This window comes from Acomys minous, assembly GCF_964271855.1.
Source record: "Acomys minous genome assembly, chromosome: 4".
In the NCBI taxonomy this organism is placed as follows: domain Eukaryota; kingdom Metazoa; phylum Chordata; class Mammalia; order Rodentia; family Muridae; genus Acomys; species Acomys minous.
The window spans coordinates 13,548,422-13,573,855 of NC_140486.1; the positions used below are offsets into that span (position 1 = coordinate 13,548,422).

General features: G+C 43.1%; 1 protein-coding gene across 3 annotated transcripts in view; it reads right to left on the reverse strand.

The window, feature by feature from the left end:
• Positions 1-25,434, reverse strand: part of DYM (dymeclin) — a 272,781-nt gene that overhangs the window by 212,391 nt on the left and 34,956 nt on the right. For all 3 annotated transcript variants that reach the window (XM_084781008.1, XM_084781006.1, XM_084781007.1), the window contains exons 3-6: positions 20,322-20,374; positions 18,072-18,165; positions 16,442-16,575; positions 9,283-9,355 (exon numbers count right to left, since the gene is read on the reverse strand). In XM_084781008.1, coding sequence (XP_084637134.1) covers positions 9,283-9,355; positions 16,442-16,575; positions 18,072-18,165; positions 20,322-20,374 — 354 coding nt within the window. The remainder of the gene's footprint in view (positions 1-9,282; positions 9,356-16,441; positions 16,576-18,071; positions 18,166-20,321; positions 20,375-25,434) is intronic.

The following is a 25,434-nucleotide window of genomic DNA, read 5'->3' on the forward strand; positions in this document are numbered from 1 at the left end:
AAACATGTCACCATTTGTTCTCTGTTTTGTCAATAAAAACAAACTAGCCAATGCTAAGCAATAACAGAGAATAGGGTGGGGCATCCTGATTGACAAGGGGAGGAGAAAGAGAAAGGAAGGAGAGGATGGAGCTGGGAGGAAAGATCTGGACACATCAAGAGAAATGAACCTGGCCTAGGAGATGACTTAAAAGCAAGTATAAAATGGGAAATCTAAATGGGAAGAAACTATACTAGCATGGAGGTTTAGGATGGAGTAATTATTGTGCAGCATTGTGCTATAGGCTAATTAAATAGACCCTGGTCTCTCTGTGTGGTTAATTGGGTTTAAAGCTTGTTAAGGAGTAACTGATGATTTTACTAAAATAATTAATTCAAAACACTAAGAATGAACATTTATATAATTCCTGATTGTTTCATGTTTTTTCTTGCTGTAGGTAGTTTATTGTATATATGTGTAATAAAATAAATACATATGTAAAAAATAAGAAAATTTTAATAATAATTCAATATTAAATGTTAATATTCATTCAACAGCTGTACAAGGTGGAAAACGATGAGAAAGAGAAAAGAACGGTGGCTCTTATTAGTTTAAGATGACCTCCTGAAGGCCCTGACCCCTCTATCATCATACCGAGAATTAGGTTTTAATAGATAAATTGGGGGCAACACAGATACTGGTTTCATAACAGATCTTAACATATAGCTTTTGAAAAGCCATGGATGATGGCTCATGCCTGTATTTCCAAAACTTGGGAGCAACAGAAGTTCAAGGTCATCCTCAGCTACATAGCAAACTCAAGGCCAGCCTGGGCTATTTAACAAGAGGGCTGAAGAGATGACTCAGCAGTCAGAGCCTATACTGCTCTTGGTTCCCAGCACTCACACTGGGCGGCTCACAACTGCCAGCAACTGCAGCTCCAGGGCATCTCACACTTCTGATCTCCTCAGGCACCTGCAGCCATGTGCACATACACAATTTGAAGATTGCCAGGTGGTGGTGGCGGCAGTGCACACCTTTAATCCCAGCACTCGGGAGGCAGAGGCAGGTGGATTGCTGTGAATTCGAGGCCAGCCTGTTCTACAAAGTGAGTCCAGAACAGCCAAGGCTACACAGAGAAACCCTGTCTAAAAACAAAAACACAAACAAAACAACAAAACAAAACAAAATTCAACAGTTCATGAGAGATGGCTTAAGCAGTGTGTCTAACCTTACTTCAGCCATGAATTTCCTTAGTTAATACTCTATCACTTCACTGTAAACAATCAAACACCAGATACAATGGTCCTGGGGGTAGAAGGTAGGACTCTATTGCTGAAAACACCATGGCCTTTGGACACAGGCTACAGATTTCAGCGGGATTTAAAGCCCCTTGCCTGAGGACTAGCTTTCATAATATTAGAAGCTGCTATGCTATTTGCTAAGGGATGGTTAATAATGTTACGGAGCAATGACACATACAAACCACAACAATGACCAGCATGGCAGGATATCCATCCTGAAAAGTGGTAACAAACTAACAAGATTTAAGGCTCACTCAACAGGAGGAACACTATGCCTGGAAGCACAGCCAACTCCTGGGGACCAGTGCAGTCCTAAGTCTTAAAGGAGAACCCACTACCAGCATGTGACTGTGCCAGCATGATGCCTGCACCTAAGGCTCACAAACCATCACAGAGAAGGTGGCAGGAAAACTGTAAGAGTCAGAGGACAGGCTGGAGAGATGGCTTAGAGGTTAAGGAGACTGCCTGTTCTTCCAGAGATCCTGAGTTCAATTCCCAGCAACTACATGGTGGCTCACAACCATCTACACTGAGATCTGGTGCCCTCTTCTGGTGTGCAGGCACACATGCAGGCAAAACACTGTATACTTAATAAATAAATAAATCTTTTTTAAAAAGCGTCCACGGACAAGGAAATCTGCTGTATGATTGTCTCCTGCAGGTGACATCCATAATACCTCAGCCACATGGGAACCCAAACAAGAGCTGAAGAAGTACATCAACAAGCCCGCTAATGAGGAATGGCAGGTCTCAGGGCCTCACCCCTAGGCAAAGAAGCAGCATTATGCATAATGGCAAAAAATACAAACAAACCAAGTTCTATTAAAAGATGACTCCAAGTGCAAAAGGCGGCATATAAATACAATTGAATGTCTTTCACCACTTCCCCCGACCAAAGAAAATAAACCTGGTACACTTGACAGACGAAACTTGAACAACCATACAAAGTTAAATGGCAGGAAAAGGCCAGACCAGAGGGACCCCACTATATTCTATTACATACAACCATAGGAGAAAGCAGATTATTTGCTATGAGGGGGCAGGGGGGATCATGGGGACAAATGGCAATGTGGCAGACAATGCTTATGGGCTTCTCTCTTGCTCCAGAATTATGGTGAGGGCTTTACAACCTTGTGAATACACTGAAAACCACCGAGTTGTTTACTTTGAAAATAGAAGTTTTTAGGTGTTTTAATTCTATCTTGGAAGTTTTTATTTGGAAATGAAAGCAGAAATTCCCCCTAGATTAGACTGCAAAATAGAGCAAGACTCAAAGCACTATGCAGAATTTTCACCTTGGTGTGAAAATAGGATGAAATATGAATCTATACTCATAATTGCTCACATACATGAAAATTTCCAAGAAAGGTATACAAGAAACTAATAACCAAGAGTCAGTTATGGAAGCAAAGAGGAGAGCTGGAAAGATGAGAAGGAGATGGTACTGATCCACTTCCGTGGACGGGTTTTGAATCACAGTACCAAGCTACATAAAAATGAATTACCTTAGACTGACACTAAGCCTATCTGAACTTCTGCCAATTAAAATCTGACCACCTATGAAATAAGCGCACAGGAGAAACGCAATCAGCCCACATCACATTACAGTATGATGTAAGAACCATTCAGCCCCATCAGGAAAGCCAGATCTCCTCCTCAGTTCCTTATTAGCTCTGCTAAATTCAACACAGAATCTACAGAGTTTGGTTTTCTTCTTTGAAAATAAGAACAGGCAAGGTGAGCTCTGGTGTAATTTCCTTCTGTACCTTTTGATAATGCTAAAACAGAAAAAAGGAGCTTGAGGTAATGTTAAATTTCTCTGATAACCAAATCTCAAGTATGAATTGAGCTATCTCACAGGCCAAGGCATGGGGAAATGAGTCAAGAAACCAAGACTTGAAAGAAACCAAAACCCCACCGTGCTGAATGGGGTGGTTTTCAAAACTGAAGGACGTCTAAAGGCACAGGCCCTTCTTGCTTTGAAGTCCTTGCACAGTCCTCAGAAGCTTTTCATTACATGGCTGCCAAAGCAAAGCCAACTTGCGAGAGCTATAGTGCTGCTTTGGCTGCCATGTTACCCCAAGAATTTCCCACCGTCTGGTCTGGGATTGCCCTAGAACAAACTACCATTGGAGCAAGTTACTAATTTCATGTGACTAAAAAGACAGGAGCCACGACCTCATGCCACTGTGCCGGGGCAGCGTGGGATGCTTGGACAAAGACAAAAGCATCATGAGGTGGGTGTTGGTGTTGGCTAGCAGCAAAGGTCATGGATGGACACAGAAGGAAAAAACACGCTGCTCTGACTTACGACTGGAAGAAGCCTGATGGGACTGTAAATGGAACATAAGCTTAATAAAAACAACTTACAAGTTCAAATGACTAAGATGAAAATTCGGAAATAGCTATTTGAGCCACCATGGATATTCTAAAAGGAGAGAATAAAAAGTGGTGGTATACATTTCAGATGCTGCCCTAAGAGTGATGGCTAGCTTTAAAACTGAAGGTGCAGTTGGAATACTTTGTACCAGGGATTACCCCAGGGTCATGTCTCTTATGAAGTATGTGCTATAGCACCAAGCTAAGCCTCCAGGCCCCATAGGAGTCTCAGCACACACAGGACCACTAGCTACACTCAGCCCTACTAAGGCCTGGTGTCACATGGCAGCAGCTAGTGACGGACATGATTTAAAACTTACTGCCTGGGTCTAGAATGAGTGATTTTTTTTTTAAATTCTGCTACAAAATACACCCCATAGTCTCTTTCTCCCTCTCTCCGCCTCTCTCCTTCCTCCTCTCTTGGAACTAGCACTGTAGACCAGGCTGGTCTCAAACTCACAGCGATCCACCTGCCTCTGCCTCTGCCTCCTGAGTGCTGGGATTAAAGGCGTGTGGCACCACCACCCGGCGTCCCACAGTACTTAACAATAATCATTTGGGCATCAGTGGGGGAAAAATTCTAGACATCTATTTTGCAAAATCACATCTTTCAAATAACACAGCTTTCCCAGCCTTTATATTCCACCCTTGCTATAATCCATCTAACGTACCCCTCATCTGCAAATACATATTCAGTCCTGAGAGGTCCCTACTCAGAGCCTTCCGGCTTCTTCAAAGGCCTGGCCACTGTCATCACCATGTCTCTGTTATGGTTTGGATGAGATCTCTCCAAAGGTCCGCCTCTAGCCAAGGAGCATCGGATTGCTGCTGGACAAAGGCAGGCCGTTTTTTCAACGGAGTGACACTTGGTAGATGGAGTAGCCACAGGCCCAGCAGCAGATGGGCAACAGAAGCTGGAGTTCATGGTTTTATCATTGTTGTTGTTGTTATTATTATTATTGTTTTATTATCATTATTAAACAAGCAGGAAGAACATGGACTGGTAGAGAGGTGGGAGGATCTAGGAACAGTTGGAGGAGAATAAATATGATCAAAGATAAATATAAAATTCCTAGAGAATAAATGAAAACATTTTTATAGGATGACTTCTAAATTAGCTTTCTTAACATAACTCAGCCACTAACTCTTGTGATATTATCACAATTTTGCTAATAAATTATCCATCCTTACAGGCCAATTTGCAAATTCCCGAGCATCCCTAACGTTCAGCTGGGCCTGCACACTGGAGCCAGGATTAGGCCTTGGGGCCAGGTTAGCACTCTGCCTTAAGCTACTTCCGCAGTCCTCTTGCCGGCTTTTATTGTGAGAGGAGCTCTCCATAAGTTCCTCAGGCTGGCCTGGAACTTAACCTATACCCTGGGCAAGTCTTGAACTTGAGATCCTTCTGTTTCAGTCTTCTGAATAATTAGGATTAGGGACTGATCACTGAGCTTAGCCTGATCCTGTTTCTAATGAAGAGCCATTTAATAGTTCACAGAAATCAGGCATATAGTACCCACTTGTAATCCTAGCACTCGGGTTGAGGGAAACAGATGCAGAAGTTTAAGGTTATCTTTAGCCACACACGGAGTTCAAGCTCAGGGTACACGAGAGTCCTTTGTGGGGCTAATTTATAGATATCTAAACAAATACATGCAGTCTGTATACACATATACAGAAGGTACTAAGCATGTTTCTCTTGGTAATCACTCTGCTGTCAATTGCTCCACATGGCTACTGAAGGAAGATTTCTAAGGGTTCTCCAGCTGACTCAACACAGATAAGCCAAGAGCAACAGTAAAGTGATACAGGAGATGCGGATCTTCAGGAGTTGATGCTTCCCACTTCCACATTAACATCTGTCTGAGTTACAAGCTGCTCCTGAGTGCAGCAGTGCAGCTGGGGTAGACGGAACACCTTCAGAGTAGTTGCTTTCACAGGGAAACAGTAACCATGACAGCCTTCTGCTAAGAGGGACTTCCAAGGACGTTAAATCATAAGAAATTGTTTCAGCAGCTGGTTAGAGCTGAGCATACGGAACTCAACATCTGGCTGCCTGTGTGGTTTCAGTTCATTTAAAAAGTATAAACACATTAAAACACTGAATGCTTGATATACTGCAACCCTGCAGCTGTTCCATCACTGTACTCAGTCTGTTTATTATCTAAACATATTTACTACTGCCAACTCCCTAACTTCAACAAAATGTGATCAATGAAGGCCAAAAGACTGTACATTCAGTTGTTGGTACTTGGCAATGAAAGCAAATGTTACTAAAAGCCTAATTTTTTCATTTGTTTCAGACTGAGTCCCACTATGTAGCCTAGGTTGGCCTCAAACTCATTATGTAGCCCAGGCTGTCCATTAACTCTCCATCTTCTTGCCTTGGCCTCCAAGTGCTAGGGTTATAGACGTGTGTCACCAGACCTGGTTAATGTATAATTTTAAAAATTAAATCAGAAGCATAGAAAACATCTAGTTTAACATGATTAGAACAGGCAATATATGGGTTCTCCACCCCTATCTAAATGAATATACATCCATATATGTGTGTGTGTGTGTGTGTGTGTGTGTGTGTGTGTGTGTGTGTGTGTGTGTACACATATCAGAAACGACAGGAATCTGTTTTTCTATCTAAGAAGGAACACTATGGAGTGGCACTGAGTATGCGGCAGTCCTGTACTATTACTCACCCACGCTCCTAGGACACTACTCTGCAAGCGACACTCTATCCCATAGTTCAGTATGATCTGAGCACTGCTTCCATCTCCAAGTAGGAAGAGGGCAGCGCAAAAAACAAAGAAATTGAAACGCATGTTCGCTGTGAGGTGACAACACCTGCTTATGTATCACAGCCCAAACCATGTGACATTGCTACAAAGAGTTACCAACATATCTAAGAAATGTAGGCTGGGCTTATACTGCCACCCAAGCAATATTAAAATTCTATTCAAAACAAAAGAGAGAAAAACCTGACAGACACGTGAACACTTCTGTGTATCACTAAACGTTCTGCTGGGAAGCTATGCCCATGTCCTTCCCAGCAGGCAAGCCCACTTAGCTCAGCTCACCTTCTAGGCTGCAAGGAGTATACCAAACAGGACATGGCACAGCACGTCCTCTCCATCTCTGTAAAGTATGGATTCTGTACAATATCCCCAAGAACCTATTTGCTCACAAATATTTGTCTTTTGTTTCCGAGCCAGAGGCAAAGAGCCCGTTTCTGATGGAATCCCTCTGTGTTTTGATATGCTGTGACAATAAACCTAAAGAATCTCTTTATCTAAAAACGAACTTCTTCATGTGGCTGGAGAGCTGGGTCAGCTGGTAGAGCGCACACCTAACCTGCCTGGGGTCAGTCTCCTGCACTACAGAAGTTGGGTGTGGTGGCACACATCTGTGGTCTCAACACTCAAGATAGAAAAGCAGGCGGAAATGCTCAAGGTTGGGGCTGGAGAGACAGCTCAGAAGTTAGGAGCGCCGGCTGCTCTTTCAGAGGACGCAGGTTAACAGCCATGGCGGAAGGGGAGCACTTACTCCCACAGTTATCCTCTGAGCCCCACACACATGCTATAACACATACATGCCCCCACACGTGGATGCATGTGCATGCACACACAAAATAAATAAGTAGATATAGGCTCAACCTAGCTATTCAAGACAGCTGAGGCTGAACCAATTGAGGCTGACACCAGCAAGACCAACATAAAAGGTGTTGTCTCAAAAAAAAAAAATCAGTCCATCAATTTTGTAAATTCTCAAAACTAATAAAATGGCTCTTTGGGGATGGAAGAATGTCACAAAGGCTCACGCCTTTCCAACATGCCATAATACATAAATAGGTAACCAGTGTACAAAGGAGAGCAATGATGAAAGACATGCCTGGCAAGGACTCTGGAGGAGCATCCACAGTGAAAAGGGTGATGAGCAATGCACCACAGCAGGCAGATGTTCATATATACATAGGAACTGCACACAGCTGCAGTGATCAAAAACCAGTTACAATCACGTAAACAAGTAAGGGTCTGTTTGTCATATGAGAAGTCCAGGGTGAGGGAGGGTGGCAGCTGTTAACTTTGGTTCAGCAGCTCAGTGACATCAAAGAAAAACTTCTAGGAGACTACAGGCTCGTGGTGTCAAGATGGGCACGCAACTCTAAAGACCTCCTGTCCACTCCAGGACGCAGGCAAGAGGCCGTCAGGAGGAAAAGCACACCCTCCTTCACTGAGTTAAGCCAGTAAGGAGCTTCACTCAGGAGTCTCTCACCGGAGGACCTCCCAACTACATCTCAAGGCACACACCTAGCTTCAAAGGACATGGGAAAGAAAGCTGTCCTCTCTACAACAGCCCCCAAACAAAACCAAAATGCCAGGGGGAAAGAGCTCTTTCTGTGGTCAGATCGCTTTCTCTGCCACAGAGACTGGATCCACCTTGCTTCTCTCAGACTGTCTACAGAGACCCATAAGATCTCTTCCTCCCCACTTAATGTAGTTCTCCGCCTGCCATCTGTTAATACAACTGAAGGGCTTAATTCTTCTCCCCTAACATGCAAGTCTTGTTTGATGGTGGTGTGTTTTGAATGAAAATGGCCCCCTAACCTCTCGTTCATATATCTGAACACTCAGTTCCTAGTTGCTGGAACTGTTTAGGAAGGATTAGGAGGTGTGGCCTTGGTGAAGATGGTGTGTTGCTGGCGTGAGCTTTGAGGTTTCAAAAGCCCAGACCATTTCCAGTTAGCTTTCTCTACCTCGTGGTTGTTGTCTCAGTATGTGAGCTCTAAGTACCAGGCCTGCTTACTTGCTGCCATGCTCACTGCCATGACAGCCACAAACTCTACTAAGCTCTAGAGCCATGACCTCTAAATTAAACGGGTCTTGTTTTGTTTTTCGTAAGTTGCCTTGTTCATGGTGTTTTGTCACAACAACAGAAAAGTAAGCACAACAGGTAGACATAGTCACCCATTACCCGGCAAAAGAGATGGAAGAATTGCATGGGTGTGCAGTCCTTCAACACTATGCCAGAATTCACAAGCTCCTCCACACAGGGCTTGAGCACACAGTTTAGCAGATGCTGAGTTAGGAGCCACAGCATTCAAGTTAAATCCGAGTGTGGTGGCTTACACCTGCAGCCTGCCGGCCAGGATAAGCAAGACAAAGAAGTCCAGGTTCCATAACAGACGCGGTGTCAGACAATAAGGTGAGCTGGGCACAGTGGCATGCGCCTCTAATCCCAGTACTCGGTGGGGCAGAAGCAGATGGATCGCTGTGAATCTCAAACCTGCCTGGCCTACACAAGGAGTTCTAAGGCAACAGAGTTAAATGGTGAGACTCTGTCTCAAAAAGAAAAAGAAACAAAGAGAGAGGGAGGGAGGGAAGAAAGGAGGGACAGGAAAAGAAAAAAGAGAAAAAAGAAAAGAAGGGAAGAAGAGAGTGACTAAGGAAGTCGCCCAACACCAACTACTGGCCTCTGTACATGCTTCTCTCTGTCTCTCTCTCTTACACACACACACACACACACACACACACGCTCACATGCACACTCACTCGCACACCTCTTCAGCACAATCAATTACTACTCTCATTACAGAATGAAGATGAAGCCTGGCACAGGCAGAACTCACAAGAGTGGCGTGTCGGTGATTAGCTTTATGAGGCTGCAGAGCAGTTCTTCCAATAGATCTTCAGAGTCAGCGCCTAGTAAGACACATAAAACTGTGTTGTGACAAGGCAGACAATTGATTAAATTACTTAGATATAAAGTTTTCATTTCTAGTAATTTTTTTAAATTATTACATATATCCAACACTATTTTGACCTCTGAATAAAATCCAGATCATGAGCAAGTCAGCACCTAATACAACCTTAATAACTTAATGATTTTTTATTTTGTATTAGCATGTGTGTGTCATAGCACACATGTGAAAGTCAGTGTATTAGTGTGTGCCACGGCACGCATGTGAAAGTCAGAAAACAATTCCTTGGTTTTCTCTTTCCAGCTTTATGTGAGTTTCAGGGTTTGAAAAAAGCTTGGGCATGTATGATGATGCCAAGCAGTTTTACTTAGTCACTCAGCTCACTCCCTAGCTTTATTTCTGCTTTCCTTTTAAGGGGATCTTACTGTGTAGGCCTCAGCTGGCAAGCCTCCTGCCTCAGCCTCCCCAAAATTCTGAAATTACAAGTTTGCATTACCACTCCTGACAGTTGAAAATACCTTAGGGCTCCTACAGCCTAGTACTTCTCAAATTCTTATACTTCATACTGCTCCTTTTGATGGAATTTTATATTAAAGTCAAAGACATAAGTTTTAGAAGTTGTTTTAGCTGCACCTGTACCCCTCCCCACCATACTCACATGACCTGCCCTTGATCCTGAGGAGCACCGAGGCCCCTCTTGACCCACAGACAACAGAAGAGTAGGAAGGTAAGCACCTCCTCACAAAAGCCAAAGGCAAGATGGCTTTCCTAATCAGAGAATGAGTAAGTGGCAAGGGCAGGATACAAACTGTCATCCCGACACAAGTATCTCTGTCCTAAACTCCCATAGCTAAGGGACCTCCAAATTGCTTAAGCCAGAGTATCCTGTGACTTCTGGTTTGGATTTTGGGCACTAGTGACATCTACTCCTTCATGAATGTTTCCTCGTTCCTGTTTGGTCTTACCTCTAATCGGCTTCCTTTCTCCCAGCACTGCTCCAGAACACCCTCTCTCGCTGCCTGTCTTCTTGCGCACTGCTATCTCCCTTCCATCACAGCTTACATGATGGTGATTCCTAAATGCACAGGTTGCCTTTCCTCTCACCTACCATCCTGTTTGCTATCAAACTGCCTTCCATCCAGACTCCAATCAGCTCCCAGATCAGACAAGACTGGAGCAATCAGAGTGGCAAAGCTGTAGACTCTAACCAACTGTTTACTGGGTGCCTTCATCAGAAGGAGTGACCAGCATCTCACACGCACTATGTTCAAAACTGGTATTTCTAACACCTCACTTGTTTCTTTTCCTTTGATTTTATGTGCATGAATGTTTTCCATGCTTGTGTGCCTGCACCACAGAGATCCCAGAAGAGGAAGCTTGATTCCCTGAAACTGGAGCATGATTGTAAACTGCAATGTGAGTATTGGGATTCAAACCTGGGTCCTCTGGAAGAATAGCCAGAGCTCTTTGCCACTGAGCCGTCTCTCTAACCCAACTTGTTTCTTTCTTACTTTCATTTTTGATGACTGCATCAGTTAGCCCAATGCTAAAACCCAGACATATTCACCCTTCAGTAAGCAACCTCTGAGTCCTCCTGACCAGGCTGTCCACCTCTATGACATGGCCTCTTTTAGTCTGTAGAGAAAGGATCTCACTCTGCAGCCTGGGACAACCTTGAACCTCTGCCTGACAATGCAGACACCACCCTACCCTGCTAGCTGCCACTGCCTCGTGGCCCAGAGGCTCTTTCATCGTTTTTATTCATTATTGCATGATCTCAGTTCAGTTAGGAAGTTCAGCACATTAAATTCACTTGTATACACCCTTCAAGTCCTCCAATTGGAGTATTTATCCTCCAATTTCTGCCTTAACTCCAGGTGGTTATTAGTAGTAGCTACCTGAAGTCTCTTCTTTCACTTTTCTTGGCTTAGATCACTTTTATTAATTTAAGCTAATGATAATGTATCCAAAAAATGGAGATCCTCACTGATCATTAGAAGCAAAGAAGTAATGAAAAAAGCCACATGTGAACCATTCATTAAAAGGAATGGATGAGGCCAGAGAGGTGCTCGGCAGTTATCAGCTCTGGCTGCTCTTGCAGAGGACCGGGGTGCGGTTTCCAGCATCCACAAGGATACTCACGTTGTCCATCGCCCTTTCTGGCCTCTGCAGGCATTGAGTATGCTCATGGTGCATATATATATATATACAGCATTTGTACACATGGAAAAAATAAATCTTTAAAAAACAAAATGAAAGCAAAGGTAAAAGAGAATTGATGCTGTTGCTCTCAGCATTCAGGGAAGTGGCAGCTTCTCAGTTCTGCCCAAAGCACATTGTGCCAAAACCAAATGTTAAGACCTTAATCAAGTACAGAGACATACTTCAAAACAGTTTATAGTGCCTGACAGCCAGAATAAACTCCTTTCTTCAATACAGAATCCACAACAGGCCATGATGGTACACAACTGTAAGCCTAGCATGTGGAAGGTTGAGTTCAAGGCTAGCCTGGACTACAAAGTAAGTTCCAATGAAGGACACAGCAAGACCCAACTCAAAACAAGAAAACAACTAGATTTATCATACATCTATATTCAGAGAATCTTGGTGGAGTCTATGTTGGTGCCCATTTTCATTGGAGTTACCCTAAAGTATTAAATATTTTAATTTGCAATCTAAAATGCTGTTATAAATTAATCACAAAAAGAAAAACAAATGAACTCATCATTCCTTTCTAAAAATGAAACAGACCTATATGCCGATGCACTGCGGTGTTATGAGCAGTGTTTCTATGCCACTCCAATTACGTCACTGCTTCTGCTTGTCTGCAGTGACTGTGTCAAACAAAAAAGACTCCACCAGGTGTGCTTACAGTAAAATGTAGATGGAAGTTGTTCCAGTGATTACAAAAGGATTCCTGAGTCTACTGGCCTCTGCCTCAGCGCCGCCTCCAAGTTCCTGCCCTGCTTGAGTTCCTGTCCTGACTTCCTTTGGTGATGAGCTGTGATGTGGAGGTGTAATCTGAACAAACCCTTTCCTCCCCAACCAGCCTCTTGGTCATGGCTCATCGCAGCAATAGAAATCCTGACAAAGACACTGAGGCAGCACCTTTACAAAGGCCAAGTAAGAACTCAGGAACACCCATAGGCACTTCTCTATTTTTCTGCAAAATCAATTTAAGTTTTGTATGTTTTCTGAAAAGGTGCCTTGCTATAGTGAACAGGCTTCCCTGATCTATGAACTCTTTTCTGAATTACATGTTTCCATTGTTGGGTTGATTTGTTTGTTGTTGTTATTGTTCATTTATTTACTTTTGCATTGCTTACATATAAATAATCAAGTCACATCATTAAAGTCTACATGAAAACCCATCCTGTAAAAAAAAAAAAAAATCTGTCCTGGGGGCTGGAGAGATGGCTCAGAGGTTAAGAGCAGTGACTGCTCTTCCGGAGGTTCTGAGTTCAATTCCCAGCAACCACATGGTGGCTCACAACCATCTATAAGAAGATCAGGTGCCCTCTTCTGCCTTGCAGGTATACATGCAGGCAGAGCACTATATATATAATAATAGTAAATTTTAAAAATCAGCCCTTGGTGTACCATGCCAGGCTTACCTGCACCTGTCTCTAGGAACTAGTTAAAGCCGAGAAAACTGACAAGTGAAACATTGCTGCCACGGCAGCCAGAGCTCCTCATCTAGAAGCAAAACCAAAGCTAGTTCTGTAAGAGAAAAATTTACTTGTCTTAAGAGTTTTCTTGCTGTGAAGAAACACCATGACCACAGCAACTCTTAAGACTCTTGGCCTGTTTGTGGGACCCTTCTTCTCCTACTGGGTTGCGTTGTCCAGTCTTGACGTGATGGCATGTGGCCAGTCTTTTTTTTTTTTTAATTTACTTTTTAAAAGATTTATTTATGTAATTTATATATGAGTGCTCTATTTGCATGTGTGCTTGCATGGCAGAAGTGGACATCATATTCCATTACAGATGGTTGTGAGCCACCATGTGGGTACTGGGAATTGAACTCAGGACCTCTGGAAGAGCAGCCAGTGCTCTTAACCTCTCCAGCCCTGCCCAGTCTCTTTGTATCTTGTTATGCCTTGTTCTGTTAATGTCCCTGGGAGACTTGCTCTTTTCTATTGTAAGGTGGGGGTGTCAATCTGAAGGAGAAGGGAGATGGTAAGACTGGGGGAGGGGAAACTGAGAGAAGATTAGAAGAAGAGGAGGAGGAGGGGGGAGGAGGAAGAGGAAAAAGAAGAGGAAGAAGAAGAGGAGGAAGAAGAAGAAAACAAAATATTTAATTGGGGCTGGCTTACAGCTTCAGAGGTTTAGTCCATCACCATGGTGGGGAGCATGGCCGCGTGCAAACAGACATGGTGCTGGGGAAGGAGCTCAGAGTTCTACATCTTTTTCTTTTTGGTTTTGTGAGACAGGGTTTCTCTGTGTAGCCTTCGCTGTCCTGGACTCACTCTGTAGACCAAGCTGGTCTTGAACTCACAGTGATCTGCCTGCCTCCGCCCCCTGGACAGCTGGGATTAAAGGTGTGCACCACCACACCCGGCCCAATTCTACACCTTAATCCACAGGCAGGAGACTGTGTACCACTCTGGGCCTAGCTTGAACATAGGTGACCTCAAAGCCCACCCTACAGTGACACACTTCCTCCAACAAAGCCAAGTGCTCCCTATGACCAAGAACTCAAACATATGAGTCTCTGGGGCATTTCCTATTCAAAGCACCACAACCCCCATGGAACTTAGCAAGTCAAAACACTATGGTTTCAAGGCAATGCCTCAGAGTTCTAAATGCTTGTGAGGCAGAGAACGGAAAGGAGAGAGGTGTTAGAACAGCTGAGGATTCTCAAGTCTGTTTCAACAAAGTTCCTAGCTTACATGATTTTCTCTTTGTTTACACTACTCTCTCTCACAGTATTTGCTCTTCTCTACTATTTGGGTTCCATTTACCTGCTTCTAAGCAAAGGCTGACTACACTATAAGCTTCATGTACACAGGAAGAGTCTGCTCTGGATGGTACTCTTTAAACTTCCAACAAAACCAGCTCTTCCTTCCTTATGCTGCGTGGTCAGGCATTTGACAGCAATGATATAAGGAACAAAGCAGAGAAAAGGTACCAGGAGTGGGGATGCTTCTGTAATAAGCTTGACCACATGGTCTGGCCTTGAGGAGGGGACTCTGGGCTTGACTACTGTTAAGTAGAGTTCAGCGAGTAGTTGTTCTTCTAGAACTGCCAACAGATCACTCATCAGGCACATGAAGTTTCTTTCAGCAGGTACAAAAGCTGTATCAGGAAGTGAGCTACAGGTCAGTCAAGCACATTCTGGCAAACATGGCTTCACTTTGCCTGTGAACTTGACTGGAGATGAATTCAAAGTTACAGGGGCTGGTGAGATGGCTCTGTAGGTAAGGGTACCTGGTGCCAAGCATTAAGTCTAGAATTCAATTCCCTGGGACCCACATGGTAGCAGAAAGAAAAGCCTCTGGCAAGTTGTCCTCTGACCTCCACATGCATACTATGGCATTCTTGAAAACACACACACATAAGCAAATAAATAAATGTAATTTTTAAAAAGAATTTAAAGCACTAGCACTCCTTTAATCTCGGCACTGAGGAGGCAGAGGCAGGTGACTCACTTAAGCCTTAGACCCTAGGCATACAGCCATCAACTTTGGGGTTCACCTTGCTTGGTTTCGGTCTAACTGTGGCCCAGTCTTTCCTGGCTGTGCTACCACTCCTTACTGTTGGAATAGGAATGTTTATTATGCAGCAATATGTATTGGAACGAAGTAACTTGCTTCGCTTTCATAGGAGCTTACACTGAAGGAACCCCCTTGAGTCTCAAAAGAGACTTGGACTTTTGGAAAGTGTTGAAACTATTAAAGCCTATGGAAACTTCTAAGGACAGAACTTTGTATAATGCAATGGTGTTGAGGCTAGGGAGATAAAAGGTAGAAGTTTGTGGCTAAGAAAGTGTTATGTTGTTTCACAGGTAAAGGTACTTGCCACAAAACTTGACAACCTGAGTCAGATGCTCAGATCCTACAGTGGACAGTGGAAGAAAAAACTGAAAAGCTGACCTCTGACCTCCACCTGCATGCCATGGCATAGCAGGTACACACCCACACTCATTCACACATACACACACACACACACACACACACACACACACACACACACACAATAATGGGGGGCTGGAGAGATGGCTCGGTGGCTCGGTGGTTAAGAGCACTGCTACCCTTGCAGAGGACCTGGGTACACATGGTGGCTCACAATCATCCTTAACTCCAGTTCCAAGGTATTCAACGCTTTCTTCTGACCTCTTCAGGCACTAAGTGCTCATGTGGTCCACATATATACACAGGGGCAAAACAGTCATGCACATAAAATAAATAAGTCTAAAACTACAATAAATAAATGTTAAGTAGTATGTCCTTCAAGTTGTCACCCAGGAGACAGACCTCTAGGCATGCCTGTGACAGTTTCTAGATTAGGTTTATTCAGTGGGGGGCCCCATTCCATGGGCTGAGGTACCATACGAAATAAAAAGGCAAAAGGCAGCTGAGTGGTAGTATTCACCTCTCTCGGCTTCCTACTGCAGATGCAGTGTGACCAGCTGCCTCACACTCCTACTGCCACAATGCCCCCACCATGATGCAATGTACCCTCAAACCTGAGGCAAATAAATCCTTCCTTCCTTCCTTCCCTGTTCTGTTGAGGATTTTGTTACAGTAACAAGACAAGTAATTAAAACAGATGTCAAAGGAGGAAGATCTTTTCCCCATTGGCTTTTTTAAGAAAGAAAAATAGAAGTTATTACAGGGAAACTAGAATTTTCAAAGTTCACGCTGTGTGTGTGTGTGTGTGTGTGTGTGTGTGTGTGTGTGTAATGAGCATGTGCGGAGGCCAGAAGACAAATGGGTGTGAAAGGTAGGCTCTTTCCTCCCCTTTACACGGGTTGGAACACTGACTCAGGCTGCCAGACTCGCACTGGTGGGAGGCAGAGCCTTTACACACTGGGCCATCTTTATTCTACCTTCATATTGAGGTCTGCAGTTCACCTGTTACTTACTGTAACTGCCAGGAGACTTTTCTTCATATGTAAAATGAAGCTGCAGCTCCTCCTCAGACATCTCACAGATGAACACTTTCAGCAAGCAGCAAATAATAAACAAAGCATTGTGCGTCTGCCAAATGAAGATGTGGCTAGAAAGAAAAGGCCAGAGTCACTTACAAGTCAGTACGTATTCATGAACCTGGTCAGTCTGTTTCTAGTCCATTGTATCTTTGCAGCCTACCTACAATATCAAGACAATGTCTGTCTCCAAAGGTCTATAGTTACAGGGAGCCAGTGACAGCTACTGTATCTTCCCTCAGATCACACTCTATACATTGTTAAAGCTACTGAATCAAAACGGCTACAATGTAACCAAAATGAGACAGTGCTAATACAGAGACTGTTATGTGCATTAAAATGACAGATATTTTGTTTGTTTGTTTGTTTGTTTGTTTGTTTGTTTTTCAAGACAGGGTTTCTTTGCGTAGCCCTGGCTGTCCTGGACTTGCTTTGTAGACCAGGTTGGCACTGAACTCACAGCAATATACCTGCCTCTGCTTCCTGAATGCTGGGATTACAGGCGCGAGCCACAATGCCCAGCATGACAGGAATTTTTTTTTTTTTAACTTTTTTGTTTTGTTTTGTTTTTCGAGACAAGGTTTCACTGTCTAGCCTTGGCTGTCTTAAGACTCACTTTTCTAGACTCACAGCTATCCGCCTGTCTCTGCCTCCTGAGTGCTGGGTTTAAAGGGGTGTGCCACCACACCCAGCTCGACAGGAATTTTTTAACTGGATTTGGCACATTTGTTTATAAGCAGTGCAATGAATAATCTTAACAATTTTTATAAGAGCCAGGCACAGTGGCTCCTATCTGTTATCTCAGCACTTGGAGGCTGAAAGCACCAGAATGCCATGAAATCAAGGTCCAACCTGGGCTACACACAAAGTCAGTGTTCCAGTCATAAACAATCAGACTTCCCCTAACCCAATATTTAGGGCACAAATGCAATAAATGTGGAATAAGGTAACATCAATCTAGATCATTGTTTAAATCATATTAATGATAATGAGAAGTGATAATGGGAGGAAACTACCTTTTATGATGATAATCACATCATGACAAAGGAGGATAATGACAAGATGAGTGAACAAATAAATGACACCATGTCTGAAAAATGTCACCATAAATCTATTTTATGTGCAAACTATAGCAAAAATTAATAATTTTATAAACTGAATTCCAAAATGGTTATGTAATTACAACTCACTCTAAAGAATCCCCAGGCATGGTGGCGCACACTTTAATCCCAGCACTCGGGAGGCAGAGGCAGATGGATTGATGTGAGTTTGAGGCTAGCCTGGTCTACAAAGCAAGTCCAAGACAGTCAAGGCTACACAGAGAGTCTCGGGGGAGAAAAAAAAAAACAACTAAAAAATATAATTTAAATAATTAACCAAAATGCTAGAATGAAACAAGTTCCTAATTCTCACACCAACAATTTAAGGCCCTAAAATAAAAAGTCTCTTTTACTGTTTTCTCTTAATAAAGAGTGTAATTCCTTCAGAGGAGTTTTCAAAGAATCATAGCCTATTTCTTCCTCATAGAGCTAAGCCTGCCAAGGCAACAGGTTAGACAACAGCTTACTTCTGACACTCCGCCGAAACCCTGAGCTCTTTGGTTCTAGCAAGGAAGACCTTAGTTAGTGCACCAAGATTTCCTGTTCGAGGGTTGTTTTCAACTGCAAGAGACAAGAAAGGCATTTATGTAGTTAAAACTGAGCATATCGTACCATTTACAAAATGTCAGATTGAAATTGCTGACCCATCTTACTATTCACGTCTAATTCAGATAATAAGCAATGAGAGAAATTGTGCTCTTACTCTGTACTGGCTAGTTTTATAGCAACTTGACACAAGATAGAGCCACTGAGAGGAGGGAGCCTCAATTTAAAAAGTGTCTCCATAAGATCAGCTCTTAGGCAGGCAGGTTAGGCATTTTAATAAGTGATTGACGGGAGAGGACCCAACCCACTGTGGGTGGTGCCATGCCTGGGTGGTGGTCCTGGGTTCTTTAAGAAAGCCTGGCTGAATGCCAGGCTCAGTGGTGCACACTTTTAATCCCAGCACTCAGGAGGCAGAGGCAAGTGTATCTCTGTGAGTTCAAGGCCATCCTGGTCTACAAAGTGAGTCTAGGACAGCCAGGGCTGTTACACAGAGAAACTATGTCTCAAAAAACTGGAAGGAAAGAAGGAAGGAAGGAAGGGAGGGAGGGAGGGAGGGAGGGAGGGAGGGAGGGAGGGAGGGAGGGAGGAAGGAAGGAAGGAAAAGTAAGCAGGCTGAACAAGCCAGGGGAACAAGTCAGTAAGCAATACCCCTCCATGGCTTCTGCATCAGCTCCTGTCTCCAGGTTCCTACCCTGTTTGAGTTCCTGTCCTGACTTCCTTCAGTTATGGACTATAAAGCGGAAGTGTAAGCCAAATAAACCCTTTTCTCCCCAACTTGCTTCTGGTCATAGCATTTCACTATAGCAAAAAACAATGAGTACTATAGTCTTTTGTTTTGTTTTTGTTTTTCGAGACAGGGTTTCTCTGTGTAGCCTTGGATTTCCTAGACTTACTTTGTAGACCAGGCTGGCCTCTGCCTCCCAAGGGCTGGGACACATTAGTCTTATTTACAAATATAAAAAAAATTTACAAAATAAACAACAGAAGTGCAACCTCAAGCAAGGTAAACACCAATATTACTATAATTTTTCATAGTCTTTTTAAAGTTTTTTAAAGTATTATTTTATTTTATGTATGGATATTTGGCCTGCTTATATATTCTATGCATCACTGAGAAGACCAGAAGAGGGCACTGGGCCCCCTGTAACTGAAATTATAGACTGTTGTAAGCTGCTGTGTGGGTGCTGGGAATGAACCTGGGTCCTCTGGAAGAACAGCTAGTATTCTTTTTTTTGTTGTTTTGGTTTGGTTTGGTTTTTCAAGACAGGGTTTCTCTGTGTAGCCTTGGCTGTCCTGGACCCACTTTGTAGACCAGGCTGGCCTCAAACTCACAGCGATCCACCTGCCTCTGCCTCCTGAGTGCTGGGATTATAGGCATGTGTCACCACACCTGGCTATAGCTAGTACTCTTAACCACTGAACCATCTCTCCAGTTCAATTTTACATTTCTTATCTAAAAGTTGTTAGTTTCTCAAGGACATATACATATCTACTGGCTCACATCCTTAGCTATAATCAAGGAAATGGACATGACAAAGCCATTATTAGGAAGCATTGGCAAGTCTCTTAAAGCAGGAAAGTTAACAATTCAACAGAAGGAAGAGACTATTTAGTCCAAATTTTACTTTTACTACTGAAGAAAACTCACAAGGCTTAAGTTTAAGTGTTGGATGCAAAGTAAAAACCACAGCAGTGACAAGTACAGAGGCATTTCTTTGAACGATGATTTTCAATGTAAATGTAAAATTAAGAGTCATGGATGCTGTTGAACCAGAAATGCAAACACTGCTGTGAACTGTGAACATCCAGGATCCACTTTCAAACAGCTCTAGGAACCACGTATCTATGTGGCACAGATGCTCTCCCTGACACAGGCGGAACAGTGTCAAAGATGGAGCTCTTCAGGGTACACTTCAAAAAAACAAATACACACTGTAAGAGAAGGCACAAGGGAAGCCAGGTGTGGGGTACCTGCCTGAAATCCCAGCAAGGTCCCCTCGTCCACTACAAATATAGACAAGGGGCACTGACAAAGAGTCTATGAGACAAACAATTACATTAACATCAAAATAAGAATGTCACTTCATTAATTCAACTCATTGTATATGCTATCAAAATTTTCAACAGAAATACTGAAAAACTGCCTGTTTTCCTCTCCCTTCCCACCTTACCCAAAGACTTGCAAACTGAAATGGTTGCCTCTTCCAACAGCTTCAACTCAGTACTGTAGAGGCAAAAGAAGAAAAGTAAGTTATAATATTATACTAAATATGTACACTAACATAATGGAATGTATCAATTGGAAAAATTAGAACAAAAGTATGGTAAATAAGGTAAACAACAAAATTAGCAATATGAAATAAAGCTTCAATATAAAATAAAGCTACATAGCTTGGGCTACAGTGTAGACCCTGTCTCAATTCAAATTTCAGTATAGTTAGGAAATTTACTCTAATTCTCAAGATAGTAGAGAAGAGGTTGTCCAAAGCCACATACACGGGGACCATGCAGCAGGCTCTGAACCAGCGCTGACTACGCCCCTACAGTCATGTAGCGAGCCAATACCATGCTTAGGAGACAAGTAAAATATGGCATCTCTGTGCTGTCAAATAGCTGAGCAACAGCAAGAAGTGGTGTTGTGTACCTGTAATTTCCAATACTTGGGAGACTGAGGCAGGAGGGCTACCATGAGTTCAAGGCCATCCTGGACTACAGGAGCTGAACAGTGAATCTCAGAACAGCCTGGGCTAATGCAGACCTTGTCTCAAACAACAGCAACAACAATAAAAAAGTTAAAAAGAAAAGAGAAGGAACAGACAAGAAAATAAAGAGTAAACATACAAGTGCCAGTGGTTCACAGACACAGAAAAACACCAAGACACGGGATTACACGCCACAAATACCAGCACTCTGGAGGCAGAGGCAGGGGGATCTCTTTGAGTTTGAGGCCAGCTTGTCTTACATAACAAGCTCCAGGCCAGCCAGAGCTACATAGTAAGACCTCATGTCAATAACACAAACACAGCCAGGCAGTGGTAGCGCACACCTTTAATCCCAGCACTCGGGAGGCAGAGGCAGGAGGATCGCTATGAGTTCAAGGCCAGCCTGGTCTACAAATCGAGTCCAGGACAGCCAAGGCTACACAGAGAAACTCTGTCTCGAAAAACCAAAACCAAACCAAACAAACAAAAAAACACAAACACACAAGCCAGGTGTAAGTCGAAGGCCAGCTTGTCTATGGTTCCAGGACAACCAAGGTAGCATGGTAAGAACTTGTCCCCCTCCCCAAAAAATCCCTCTCCCCCAAATTTTATTTTTATTAAAAAAGAAAACTAACAAGAAAAAGGTTTTAGTTTTCAGTCTTTTTCAATAAATATATATTTAAGATATGTACTATAAATAAAATGAATGGTTAACTTTGAAATATTCGTTATGAAAATCTGATTAATACATGTCTATAAAGGTTGAAACAATTGTCTGCTTAATATTTTCTTACAAAAATATCTTTTAGTTAATAATCTGTGAGCTCAACTTCAATCAAATTTCTATTTTGAAATTTTTATTCCATTAAAGTCCACATACATGAAAGAAAAAAAAAGAAATGAGAATTCAGAGACATGGCAGGCATAGAACCCCCACCAAGTCTGGAACATGGAGACCAATCAACACAGGTCATCTGAAGAGCTATAAGTTGATTTTCTTAACCACTGGGTCATCTCTCTGGCAGCCAGGTCAAGTAGTGATCCAAGTTCAAATACTTGTTAAAATGTTTCAAAGGTGTTTGCTTGCAAATGTAAAAGAGCATGTTTTTTCATTTGTTTTTATTATTTTAAATTGTGTATGTACTTGCATGCATGCACTTGAGTGCGTACCCAGATATACACTGACTTGCACACTCACACACAGACTCACACAGTCAAGTGCAGGTGCTCACAGAGGCCAGATGTCAGACCCTCCTGGAGCTGGTGTTACAGGTGGTTGTGAACTACCTGCTGTGGGTGCTGGCAATCCATCTCAGGTCCTCTAAACACATAGGAAGTGCTCTTAAGAGGAGCAATCTCTGAAGCCTCAAGAATGCATCCTTTGAAGCAGTCTGATTTCTTCTTCAGAATGATCTCACCTCCTTGGAAAGCTGCTCTGTGTGGCTAGCCAGGCAGCTCCCACATGCCCTTCTGTGATGAGGCCCATGCAGCCGGGCCCTCCTTACACACAACTGTCTCAAGCCCTATCTCAGCAATCACTCAGCAGCCACATTTGTGCAAGCAGGCAAGAGCATCACGCAGCCGCCTTGCCCGGCCACCGGAAGACAGTACTTGGCACTCATTCACTCAGGGCTCTGCTGCGAGGGCTGCAGCTCCTGTGTGCTGAAAGTTGCATCCTGCACATCAGGTATGTACATTACAATTCACAACAGTAGCAACATTATAGTTACAAAGTAGCAACGAAATAACTGTATGGTTGGGGTCAACACAACTTGAGCAACTGTATTAAAGGGTGGCAGCCTTAGGAAGGTTGAGAACCACTGCTATAAAGGAACTCGACCAGGCACATTGACTGCAATAATAGAATTTTTTTGGTCTCATCCATTCACTCTCCAGTTTTCTAAACTTCTCAGACATTTAAAAAAAAAATGTGCTTAGCCATCTGCTTGACTTGGAGCCCCAGTGAGGTGGAAAGCACCTGAGGCTGGTGACTGTTGGGACTGTTATAGGTCCACAGTACTTTTAAACAGATGAGCTAAGATATTCTGGCAGGAGACAACAAAGTGTTTGAAGTAAATACAAGTAAAATGGTACTGCAAAACTATGCCAGTGTTTTCAAGACAATTATAATCAGAAACCAAATGTTTCTTAAGACAGGTCTGGGGCTCTGGAAATATGCAAAAAAGGACAAGAGGCAGCAAATATTAATTCAAATTAAACAAATAGTCCCACCCAGAGTACTTCAATCTTATTCTATACATGAACTCCGTATCTGCAGGTCAGATATGAATGTTAAAAGATAGTCAAAATTTATAATCTCATAACCAAACTTTTGCTCCCAAACTAAACTCTACTAAACAACCATACGGGGCCCTGAAGCAATCCTGTCTCTGACACCACATCAGACACCTCTCAGACAGCAGCCACTCCACCACTCTGACAGCAAGATACAGAGCTGAGCAGTCACAAAAGTGACAGCCTCAGTTTTGCAGGGGCACTGGGGTGGCACAACACAACTGAAGGGACTGGAGAACAATGACAGAAAGTCCTGTGCCCCCCGCCCCCATGGGCAGAGACAGAGACAGACAGACATAAGTCCAAAGGCTTTCCACAATATTAGAGCTTAACTGGGCTTTTCTATGCATAGTTAACTCATCAAGAAGAGAGGTATTAAGATGTTTGCAATAAAGCTGGGAATGGAGATGTATGCCTACAACCCCAGTCAGTACAAGGCCAATCTTGGCTAAGAAGCAAGCTCTGGGCCATCTTGGGCTACATATGACTATTGGGGGGAAAAAAAGTTCTTAAATGTTACACACTGCCATTTCTGGGTTGTACTTTACATCTTTACTTCCTTACTTTGATTTGGATCTCCCTAGGGACAGATGTCATCAACAGTTCTGTCTGTGTCTGTGTCTCTGTGTCTGTCTGTCTCTCTCTCTCTCTCTGCCTCTCTCTCTCTCTCTCCACAATCTCTTAAATGTTTCCACTCCAAAAGTCCAGCCAGAAACACAAACAACAGTCACCTTTCACCCAAGCTATGCCTCAGATACCCAGTAAGTAATTCAGAAGAGGTGACAGAGTTAAGTTTCTAGGAAGGACGGAACACAAGCAAGCCAGGCCAGACACATGGCCAGTGAAGGAGTGTGTTATACCATGCCTGGAGCTTTGACATTACCCTGAAGCAGGGAGTTACACGCACAAAACTCACAGTCACATGCCATCAGGTTCCTACCCCAGGGTGCAGTGGTTAAGTATTCGACCTTAGCTACAGCCATCTCGAGAATTTTAGCAAAAAACAACAACACAATAGCAATTCTTCTAGCACATATAAGGCTCACAAGCCTCAGGCCAGTAGACACAGAGCAAAACAAAGAAAGAGAGCACAGCCCAGGACATAACCTTTAAAATTCTAATACAATTCTACCTAAAATGTATACCAAACTAAAGCCCCAGAGGGAATCCCAACAGCAAGAGCATGGACTGCCTCTTCAGCCACTGGATTCCGCACAGTGGTCACCATCAAAGCATGTCCACCAAGCATACTACCTCATAACATAGCCACTGCCACCAATGCACAGAACCACCACACTGAAGAGTCCTAATCCCTGGCTGGTTAACAGGAGCAAAGTGTCCCCTGACATGACGGAGAATATAGACTGAAGACGGGGTTGCTGTTGTTGTTGTTTTGTGGGTTTTTTTTTTTTGGTTTGGTTTGGCTTTTTGCGGTTGAATGACCTATAAACAGTACTAGCTTGAGAGTCTCAGTGTCCTCCTTAGTGAAGGAAGGATGCCACCATCAACAGTACAGCAGTATAAACCACAATGCAACTTGTGGAAAGCACCCAGCCCAGTATGAGTTCCCTAGTCCTCAACTACAAAGAACATCCACCCACAATATAAAATTCCACGTGTTTATTCCTCATGTACTTACAAAAAGCTTACCAATGTGATGCTGTCTTCTCCCACAGGAGAAGAGGGACATACGCCACATCATTTAGTAATGTTGAAGTGGTTACGCACTCTTAAATAGTATCAGACAAGTATCAGGCAACATTAGACGTGGTTGGTGGCCCACACCTATAATCCTAGCACCTAAGAGATTGAGTCTGAAGGACCATGAATTCAAAGCACCTGCACTCAAGTGCATATACTTCCAAATAGACATGAACATAAGCATAACTTTAAAATATTTAAAAGGGGATGGGCTGGAGATGGCACAGAAATCAAGAGCATTGGCTGCTCTTCCAAAGGTCTTGAGTTCAGTTCCTAGCAACCACATGATGGCTCACAACCATCTATAATGAGATCTGGTGCCCTCTTCTGGCCTGCAGGTGTACATGCAGACAGAACACTATATACATAATAAATAAATCTTTTAAAAAAATACACACACACACACAGCGCCAGGTATGGTGGCATATGCCTCAAGAAACAAAATAAAACAAACAAACTCACACTTGTGAACACACACACACACACACACAAAGAAATTAAGTAACATGAAGTCTGGGGCACATCACTGTGTATACTTTAAAAATTCTTCTGGCTTAAATTCAGTGACATAATCCTCCGGCGTGAC